The sequence below is a fragment of the Citrus clementina genome, unplaced genomic scaffold, assembly GCF_000493195.1.
Source record: "Citrus clementina cultivar Clemenules unplaced genomic scaffold, Citrus_clementina_v1.0 scaffold_5, whole genome shotgun sequence".
Taxonomy (NCBI): Eukaryota; Viridiplantae; Streptophyta; class Magnoliopsida; order Sapindales; family Rutaceae; genus Citrus; species Citrus x clementina.
In genome coordinates, this window is record NW_006262201.1 from 8,850,482 (window position 1) to 8,861,861 (window position 11,380).

Sequence of the window (11,380 nt, forward strand, 5' to 3'; positions counted from 1 at the left end):
AGTCAAGATCTAAGTACCAGGTCCAATCCATTTAACACTTGCATCAACAAATCTCTTTTTGACAAAGGACTACCAGCACAAGAAAGTTTATCAACAAGAATTTTAACTTTCAAATAATATTCTTCAACAGTCATGGACTCTTTTCTAAGCACACTCATTTCATATCGAAGTTGCATAACCTTGGCCTTAGATTGAGCACTGAATTGCTTTTCAATAGATATCTACACGTCACAAGATCTATCACAGTTAAGAACTGAACTCAAAATACCTTCACTTATAGTTGATAAAAGCCAGCCAAGAAGAGTTTGATCTTTAGCTTGCCAATTAACATAAGTTAGATTAATGATTTTCTACATCGATCCATCATATGCTATTTGATTAATGTATTGATCTAGTATGATCTGAGCATTAGATATGAATTCTTCAAGTTGATTTCCTTTGATTGAAGTAAGAACTTGTTTTCTCCATAGTAAGAAATTAGATCGATCCAATTTTACTAGAGTACTGAATGAAAAGGAAATTTGTGAAGCTTGAGCAACATTTGTGGTGTTTAGATTTGATGTTGTACTGCTTGAACTTGCCATATTGATGGCTCTGATACCATGAAAGAAAAAGAGATGTTGTTGGTTGTTGAGAAAATAGCTCAAAAAGAGATGTTTTTGGAATCTGTATTATTATTATTATTCAACTCAATTTGTTATAAGAATACAATCTCTATATATATACATCTCTTAAGCATTATTATCATTACTAATTGACAATTAACTATTAACTAAATACAAACTGAAACTTCAACATAGAATACACATTACGTTGTAACAAACTTTAACGGTTTATGCTGAGCTGTCATCTTGCTTACTAACTTCTGACGTCACAATTCTATTTTCTTTCTTTAGCTTAGACTTTTCCTTCTTCTTTTGTATGAAATGACCTTCCTAAACAAAGGAGAATAGAAAAGAAGTAATCTGAAGACAAGATGGAAATTTTGTAAACTCCCAAAGGGAAAACATACCATTTTTTGAGAATTTCAATTAGTACGCCCTATTTTCCTTAGAAATGTTTTTCAAAATTGAGGGGGCGCTTGCTCCTTTTAGTCTTTAATATTTCATGTAGGCCTTAAGCAAAATGCTTTGATACCGTATATTAGAAATGTATCCTCTACTTATTTTACCTTAATTTACTTTTTAGTGATAAAATCCTTCTCTCATGCATAAGCCCTCATTTTTTTATGGACACGTTATTAAGTCATTTAGTTTAACAAAATTAATACAAATATGTTATTTAATCATATGACTTTATAGTGAATTTAACATTAACTCTATTAAATCTTATGGCTCAATAACATGTTCGCATGAAATAAAAATAAGGGTGCATGCATCTGAGAATTTCTATTTAATGATATACTTTACAAAACATGTACAATATTAGTTATGTATTGATTAAATATATTCATTTTTTTTAACCAAATCACCAATCAATAAATCCAAAAGGCCAAATCAAAAGGTAAAAAGAGAGGAAATTTACGAAAATAACCATAATACTTTAGTAAATTATAAAACTAATCACACAAGTTTTTTTTTTTATCAAAACTAGCCAAACAACAAAAGTTTGAACCAAATTACCCCTATCAATCTCATCCAGGCTCACCAAAATCTCTCACTCACCCAAACTTCTCACCTATCGCTAGCACTATAGAGAAAAATCAGAGTTCATCATTGACGGCCAATCTCACCAGAATCGTGTTCAACAACACCAATTCCACTAAAATCACGTCTAATAGCAATCAAGATCTCTGAGATCAACAATTGAAGTTCAAAAACCCTAGGTAGCAATTTTAAATACATGTTTTATTTTATTCTTGTGTTGTGTTGTGGTTGTGTGTTATTGTTGTTGTGGTGGTGTTGGTGGTGGTGGTGGTGGAGGTTGTTGGTGGTCTTGATGCATTGTCAAAGTGTGTTGGCGGAAATATCTTGCAATGGGTGCTAACCAATTCGTGAAGATTAAAAAAATGGGTAGCACCCATCGCATCAAATTTTGTGCGACAGGCAAGTCGTCGCACCAAGTTTTGTGCGACAACTCGCTCAATGAACAAAAATTCAGAATTGATAAAAAATCAACTTGTCACACAAAATTACAATATATGCGATGTCTATTTTTTGGAAGTCATAATTTAGGTTACATGTGTCTTTTTTGCATATAATATACTATTTCGATGCTGGCAACAAAATGAATCAAACTCGCAACTTTTTTTGCCGATCTCCCCCATGACCAAACAAAAAATTTACCTCAAGTTATGTGTGACAGGCACTTGTTGTGACCGTTTTTGTGATATCCATATAAAATATGTTGTATATTCACTTTATCATGTTTTTTTAGTATGTAACCACATTTGTTTTGTTTTTTTATAAATATTTTTCAGGTTTAATGGATTCAATTGTACTTCAATTTACACGTTGCGCGATTTCTGTCCAGTGGGCAGCAGCAGCCATCCAACACCCACAAAATACATACACAACAACAACCTCACCCATCCCACTCGCAACACAACAACCTCACCTACCACCGCCATCAACAACCACAAATACTCAATCTATCACCACCGCCACCAACACAACACAACAACAACAACAACACAAAATCGCAACACAAATTAAAAAAGAAGTAATAACTCACCTAGGGTTTTGAATTTTAACCATTGATTTTGGAGATCTTGGAAGATTTTGAATGTGATATAGGTGATCTCGGCCGCCAACGATGGACTTCGATCCTGCTCTACTTCGTCAACGATGTATAAGGGATTCCGGTGATAAGCTTTCGGTGAGAGGAGGATTTGGGCGAGATAAAAGGGTGAGAATGAGAGGGATAATTTGGTCCTCAAACTTGGGGTTTGGCTAATTTTGATTGAAAAAAAAAATTGGGGGGTCAAATTTAAAAAATACAAAAGCATTATGGTTAATTTCGTAAATTTCCCTAAAAAGGATCAACCACTCAGCTATAAGGACAAGAAATAACAGCTATAAATATATAACGCTGGTAAAAAAACCCACATAGCTAAGGAAAATTGTCACTCTCTTGAAATAAGAAAAACTAATAAAATAAGTATAATATCAGTTAACGTAGACTAACTTTCGGATGTTGCCTATTGATTTATTAATTGGGATACGTTAGGATCACTGTCTAATTCTTCGATTCCAACTCCATTTATTTGGTATGATAATCCCCATTTTTCAAAACCACTTTAACAAGATATTTAATCAACGATTTAACCCATATATTCAATGTAGAAACTATTGCTTTATGTTCAAACATGGAAAAAGTTACCCACACACTAGACTTGCTTAAATGATTACACAGACCCTTTTAATTTAAAAATGATTGTGCAAATCTTCTTTTTAACTATTACACTGTTTCATTGCAGTTAAAACTTTGATAATAAATACAAATACGTACTAAGATAAATATAATAAATAAAATAAGTCATAAATTCAAATAAAACATTAAAATAAATATAATTAATAATATAACACATATATGGGGTGCAATTTATTTTTAGTATTAAGCTATTATCTATATATGCTGACAGATTTTATTATACTTAATTCCATTAATCCAAAAATTTCTACTTATATAGATCTAATATTAAAAATAAGCTATAAAAATATTATAAATAAACATATAAAATATAGTTTTTAAGAAATTTTGAATGTTTGTGAAACAGTTGTTTTAAGATTAAGACAAATTTGAAAAATTAACTTTTAATATTAAAAAATAATTTATAAAATATATATTATTATACATATTAGTTCATTTTCATATTATATTTTTAGGTTATTGTAATCAAAGGATATAATAATAAAAAAGGGGTCTATAATCATTTATGAAATTAAAGAGATTTATGTGACTATTTTAAAGTAAAACTTGGGGATGTGGGTGGCTTTTCTCCTTCATTTTTTTTAAACTTTCCACATTTATTATTTTTTTCCTTCATTTTTAAGTAAAACTTGGGGATGTGGGTGACTTTTCTCCTTCATTTTTTTTCCCAAACTTTCCACTTTTACTTTTTTTCCCCTTCATTTTTAAGTAAAACTTGGGAATGTGGGTGGCTTTTGCCCTTCATTTCTTTTTTCAAACTTTCCCATTCATTTTTTTTCAAACTTTCACATTTATATTTTTTTAATTTTATTATTCACCCTTACATTTTTTAACAATGTGGAAATGAAAAAGATACTATGGAGAAACAAAGTTTCTGAGCAATGAAAATATTATTGATAATTCTCAATAAACAAAACTAAATTTTTGGGCTTTTTTATACTAACCCTACCTATCGCGAATTTACCAAAATATCCAAACCTGAAATATTATTTTATATTAAAATTCTCCAAGTCTAGATAAGGAAAAAAAAACAAATAGCACCTAAAATCTGATACCTAGAAAAAAAAAAGATAAAAATCCTAAAAGCAATAGGAAAAGTAATAACATAAATTAAAGTGAAAAAACAACTAAAAAAATAAACAGAATTTTCTGTTTGACCATGGGCAGAACATCGTAGAATTTACAAAATATTATTTATGAAAATTATAAAAAATGAAGAAAAAAAAGCTGAATTTGATTAAAAGTGCCAATCTCAACTCCTAGGGGTCTAATCGAATAGTTCTCAATTTTTTTTTACTAACCAACAGATTTAGATTTCGAAACATTAGTTTAGGCTCCCCCTCCAAAAGAGTAGCAAAGCCATTAAGGCACAAGCTGGGTCAGCTGTCCCCGTTTAGTCAAAAATTTTAGAAGGCATTTTTTCTAGTTCAATTAAGTTATAAATTTGCCCCTATTGGACCAGTTAAATACATTGAATTTAGGTTCAAAATGTATTACAAAAAATTAAGTTCAAAATTTATTTTTAAAATCACACAAATATTTGCACACATATAATTCTGAATAAAAATAAAAATTTGATATTTTATAAGCTTTCTTCGTTGTTTGTATGTACCGGTTATAAATTCTGCCTAAACTATTTTGATTTTCTGACTATGTTGTGGCCCGCTTGGCACCACAAAACTTCTTCAACGAATGATGCATGGGCTGGGTCAAACTTGGTCGGATTTTGTACATTTCGGTAAGGCTTTGTCTCGGGCCAAGCTTTTTTGTTCAGGCTTTAAGGGCCCAGATTTATATTTAAAAATGAAGGCCTTTATACACCCCTTAAAATGCCTATAAAACTTTTTAATTGAAATTACCTACATAACTAAATTCAATTTAATTCATTCCTATTTTTAAATAGAAATTCAATCAAACACTTAAATAAATTATTCTTTTAATAAATACTATACACTTAGTCTATTTCACAATTTATATTTATATTTATATTTTAATAAAAAAATTTATAGAAAATTATAGTAATCAAAAGTTACGAAAATATAAGCTATATAACAAGAAGAAAATAATTTAAGATTTTAAGATTTGTATGTATTCTATAAATAAAAATTTTAAAAATAAAAATTTTTAGCATAATAAATTTTATGAAAATATGATTAATTTTAATATATGGGTTTGTATTTTGTAAATTAAACTGAGAGTATTTGAAGAAATAAAATTCGAAAGGACCATTATAAGAATATAGAGGTGTATTAAAAGTGGATTTTGAATCCGCTGCTTAGTATACATATTCTCAACTCTTCATAATCATCTGCCAAATGTGCATGTATAGTAATAGATGGTTAAGATTTAATTAATTTTATATTTTTATCTGATAATTAACAATTGTATCTGTCTAAAAAATTTTTAAAAAATGTCAGCTCAGCACTGAATTTATATCCATTAAAAGCTCAGCTCTATTTAAAATTATGTTAAATGTTTTTTATTAATAAATATTGACAAGAGATGACCATGTCTTTCACGCACAAGCGAAGGCTAATATATATGCAGTTACATTTAACGAAAGATCCCAGACCAGGCGGCCTTCATAATGCAGTCCTTTTCCGGAATCATTGACTTCGTAGTAATCAACTGATGCCAATCAAAAGAGCGTTCAATAAAAAATTAATTGAACTGAAGATATATGCAAATCAAAATGTGCCAATCAAAGAAGAGTATGCGGTTGTAGGCCATACTGGCTTCAACCAATCAATGTTGGCTTGCTAAGGTGGAGAATTTTGCAATTGGGAACTCACTAGTTGCTAGTCTATTAAGGCTAGATAAACACGTAGATTTTCATGCAAAATTGGGGAGCAAACCTTCTGCTATTTGAAGTATGCATTTATAACTTATGAATGGTCAAGATTTATTTGTTTCTTAAAAAAATAACTCTTTTTTTTTAATTTAATCCATGTTAAATATTTAAAATAAAAAGGTAGCACTGATATTCATTCATTTATCATTGAACTACATGAAACCAATAGTACAAAATTTACGCTAAATATTAAGTAAAAAATTTAAGTTAAAATAACTTCACCTAAAATTGGGATTTTTGTTCAGTGTGTTTATTTTTATTTTTTATTTTTTGTTAATAAAGATTCTCTCGTTCTGTAGAGTTTACAAAAAATGGCAGTAAACTCTAGATTAAAATATTAGTGGACTGAGGGTGCCAAATTAAGGCAAATATTATAATATTACAAAATTTTATTCACCCTACTCCTCATGGGAGAAATACAAAAATTTTAAATACATAATACAACGACTGCTTAAATAAAGAACGACCACATTTTCAAAAAGCTTAAACAAAGAACGACCACATTTTCAAAAATGATGCCACTATCACATATCTGTCACAGGAATCTGAACCTTTCTTTGCCTGCCTTCCTTGTCATCTTAGAAAATGGATAAGGATGTATTCAACATAATTTAACTGCAAATACAACAATATATTTATGTTAGAAGTTAAATCACTAATTAAAAAAGTAACTAAATTACGGAACTTGATTGGATTTAACCCAATAATCACAATTAAGGGAGAGTAGTCAATCGCTTACCTTCCAAATCAACATATAAAAACCAAATGTTGATTCAAAATTATCAAGATCAACTTTTTTAGATTGAAGCCACAAAATCAACGCGAGTATGCCGTGGCCAATTATCTGCAATAAATTTTAAAAAGAAATCATTAATTAGTTATAAGTGATCAAGATCATCATCACATTCACATTCAAACAAAATATACAAGGCTAAATTTCTTACAGAGACAATCTTGTTTATCATGAATGATGAAGAAGCACCGGATATCATAGCACCTCCGTAGGCCACTAACATCATATTAACACAAAGCGGAAGCACCTTTTGAGAAAAAGAGAAAAAGAGATTTGTAAGCCAATTATTATTATTGTACTACGATTTATATTATCTAATTCTGTTTGGTGTTGATGGGAATAAATAAATGATCTACTGACTTTTTCTTTCCCTAAGAGGACACAGAGTGTTTTCATGCCAAACTTTCTGTCACCTTCTACATCTGGCAAATCCTGTTAATAAATCACATAAAGAAGTAAATTAGTAACCATCCGTTATTTATTAATATGTATTATTGAGAATTGATACACTTACAAAGTTATAAACTTGAAATTATTACCTTCAGAAGTCCGTTTACGAATGCGAAGACAGACATGATAGCGACCGTAGAAATTAATGGTCTTGTAAGTACGAAAGGTCTACCAAGCACGTATTGCTGTATACATAAATCAAAATTAAGTTATTGCGTGGGAACCAAATAATTATTTATAATACGAAGAAATCATATATATGTGTATACCTGCATGTGCATACAGAAAGGTAATTGAAGTGTAAATCCCATCAGAATCACAAGAGTGAGTGGAGCCATAAATGTTTTTGACTTCCACCTAAGAAAAGGAAGCTGCAGCCAAGATTAAAAACAATCATTTAGAGACTATTAATTTTCATTTACTTAAAGAGGTATATTAGGGAATAGGGAGAAAGTACAAATCATTTTTTTTAATTTAATTTTTTAAAGATTCTATCTTTAATAGTTAATTAAAAAACTGTTTAAAAACCACTTAGTCAGACTAACTCCTGAAAGCATTTTAAGCTAGACATGCAATTGGAGCACTTACTGGGAGGGAATAAGCGCATCCACATAGAAAGCACAAGATTTGGATCAAGAGAAGTGGTGGGGATCCCGATATAATTGCCAAAGCGTAACTCTGAAAAATTGGGAACAATTAATGAATTAAAAAGGTTACAAATTAAATGGACTTAAGTTTATTTATTAGAGGATTGTAAATAGTTTTGCGGGCACTTGATTACCAAGATTGCGCTTCCTATACAAATCGCAATTGCAGTTCCCATTGATAAGTCCCCGGAAGCAAGCGGGAGATACGGCTTGTTAATCTTCAACAACGTTAAGTTTATTTATTAGCAAAAACAAACAAACAAATAGATAAAGTATATGAAGCGTCAAAGGAGCATATATATAATATCTCAACATATGCATGCATGGAGTCATGGTCAGATAGGATTGTTCGGATTTTATAAAATTCGAATTTAAACTAGAATCAACACTATACAACTCTAATTTTAGTTTAAATTTAGAAAATCCAGACGTCTGGACCTGAGCATCATTTTATATTTATATATACCTTGTCTATTTCAACGTCACAAATCTGGTTTAATGCCGTCAGAAAAGTGTTCATCAGTAATGTGGGCACTATGACCTGAAATATTTGTCACGATGAATCAATGTTATTCAAACAATCATTTCCGAAGACGTAGTTGTAACTTTTATTAATTCTTTCTCAGTACTTAACAAACAATATCTACCTTCAATATTTCAATGAAAAATCTTGGGGTCAAATCAGCAAGACTTTGTAATGGAAGTAAAGAAACTGATACAATCCCAAAAACCTGTAAAGACAAAACATGGACCTCATTTCTGTAAATCTAGAAAGGATTAAAAGAAAAAAGAAGATGAAAAAACTTCATATCATTATTTGTTCTGTATAAGAAGCAACTCACAATGTTAACCCAAGTGTATGAACGAACTAAATGGTTGATTGCAATGAGCTTCTTCTTGAAAACTTCCAGAACGCTTAAAGCTGCAGCTACTGTATTATCATCCTCGGATTGTAACGCATAACCATCACGCAACGCCAAAGGAACGAGCTGTTTGTTCAATGGTTTCGGATGATTTCTATTGCTAATTATACCCTCATTATTGAGTGCAATTTTGTTTTGATTTGTTATATGAAATGATCTTTGGGAGGAGCATTTGATTGATGAGGACTTGTTGCTTGGACTTGTGTTTGCGACGGCGCCGTGTCTTTGTGTCAGTGGCGATGCAATTGTTTTAAAGCAACCTGAAGATTATTAACGTTCATAAAAATTATTGAAGAAGAAGACCAGTGATGGCATATGGGGTTACAAAGAGACTCACCAGGCTGTTGCAAAGGATTGAATTTTGGAGAGAAGTTTAAACACTGCATTTGAAGCATGGTTGATGACTTTGCTCTGTTTCTTCCCCCAAGGCCTGACTCTCTCTAGATTTGCTCTGGTTTTTTCGGTAGAAAGTCTTTGAAAAATTACCCTTATATAACGCTCCACGGGAGGCTAGGTATGGACCCCCATATAATCTTAAAATAATTCTTCACAGCCACATTTGACTCCATTGTTGTATTTCCTATATCAGAAATTGCGTTAGATTCAGGATCTGTAAGATTGACTTGAAATAGTTAATCACGTGCGTTTTGTATCTTACATTATCTTGGTCGTTTTTTTTTTTTTGAGAAGCATTATCTTGGTTGTTACAGACCATGAAATGACACCATGCCCCATATTAGTTTTGCAATACTCAATGGTCACCTGCACCTCCATTTCCATTTGCTTTCCTATTAAATCCAGCAATTTTAGTTTGAAAGACTGCTGTACATTTATTCCCTTTGAATTGACTTTTACGATTACCAGAAGAACCATTACGAAAAATATTAGGATGATTTTTTTTTTAAATCAATCTTTTAAAACAAACAAAAAACTAATTTTTTAATTTTTGTTGGAGTAATTAAGTTATTTCTTTGAAATAAGCTTTTTTTATTTCTTTTAGATTTTTAAACATTTGGATAAATTTTGTGATTCTTAAAATATGAGATCACAAATTAATTTTTGTTTAAAAAAAGCAAAATATTCTAGACATTTTTTTTAATTTCTCAAAAAATTCTCTTTAAGACATGTCAACAGTATTTTTTTTAAAACATCGATATATAAATTGTCACCAGAAACATGGTTATGTAAAGGTCCATTACTTGAGTTTTTATGAATCCAAAAGTAAGTTTTGTCCCATTCAACAAGAGAGTATTTCATTATATTTAGTTACCCTCCATTGTCAACTTAAATACACTCAAATGCAACGTATACAGGTAGCGTTAATTTTTTTGTCCAAAATTTGAATAGATTTGAATTTTTTTTAAGTATAAAAATGTCTAAATACAATTATCTCAATGATATATTTATTTTCTTAATATCTAAATATAAGTGGCACTTTATTTTTTAAAATAAAAAACATTTTAAATATGGTTATTTGTCATTTACATTGTTGTAAATCAAATACAAAAAGAGATTAGATTTTATAGTTTAAGAAATAAGTAACTTTATTTTTTAAAATAAAAAACATTTTAAATATGGTTATTTGTCATTTATATCGTTATAAATTAAAACACAAAAAGATATTAGAGTTTATAGTTTACGAAATAAGTATATTTAATAGAGATCATTCTTAAATATAATATTTACTTTTCATTCAAATTTTTTAAAATGTTTACTTCTCAATCAGATCTTTTTTTACTCAGATAAAAATTACAAAAAGTTACTTTTTCTGTTCAGACATAAATTTTTAAAATCAAACATAAATTATAAAAAAAACTAATAAATTTTTAAAAAATCTAAAATTCATAAAATTTCAAACTTCATACCTTTTACAGTCAAATCCTTATTTTACTCGTTTTTAGCAGACAGGAGATGATAATTTCAAATTAAAATGTTCATCCAGTGGGTTGAAGAATCTACTCTACTCATAGAAAAGGGCTAAATTAAGTCAAGAAGCATGTGGCAATTTAAGTGAAATTAAGTTGGCAACGATGGGTAAATATAATCGAATGTTTTATTTTTGGGAATCAGACAAAAGTTATTTTTTAAATTTATAAAAGAATTAACCAGTGGTTCGTGTCCATGTGGGGACACGGGAGCGAGCAGTCGTAGACTCGTAGCACTCCTACTTAGAATTTTGATTTCAACGCGACACTGGATTGCCCGCCATCATGCATTTGGATCTTATGAATGATTGCTAATAAAGGATTTGCATTACTATTACTTTTTCGGTGACAAATTCATGGATTATCGATTGCAACAGCTTTCCAGTCTATGTTGGTGGGCGGCCGACAGTGGCTAGATT

The 11,380-nt window shown here is 30.0% G+C and overlaps 1 protein-coding gene across 1 annotated transcript; it reads right to left on the bottom strand.

Moving 5' to 3' along the window:
• Window positions 1-6,594: 6,594 nt before the first annotated feature.
• Window positions 6,595-9,506, bottom strand: LOC112098305 (coumarin 8-geranyltransferase 1b, chloroplastic-like). Its single transcript, XM_024184264.1, has 12 exons — window positions 9,374-9,506; window positions 8,956-9,296; window positions 8,761-8,844; window positions 8,580-8,654; window positions 8,248-8,331; window positions 8,055-8,144; window positions 7,736-7,837; window positions 7,556-7,651; window positions 7,377-7,448; window positions 7,168-7,263; window positions 6,963-7,067; window positions 6,595-6,838 (listed from the first exon to the last, which is right to left on the bottom strand). The coding sequence occupies exons 1-12, from the start codon at window positions 9,429-9,431 to the stop codon at window positions 6,797-6,799; spliced, it is 1,245 nt and encodes a 414-aa protein (XP_024040032.1). The 5' UTR covers window positions 9,432-9,506; the 3' UTR covers window positions 6,595-6,796.
• Between the last annotated feature and the right edge of the window lie 1,874 nt (window positions 9,507-11,380).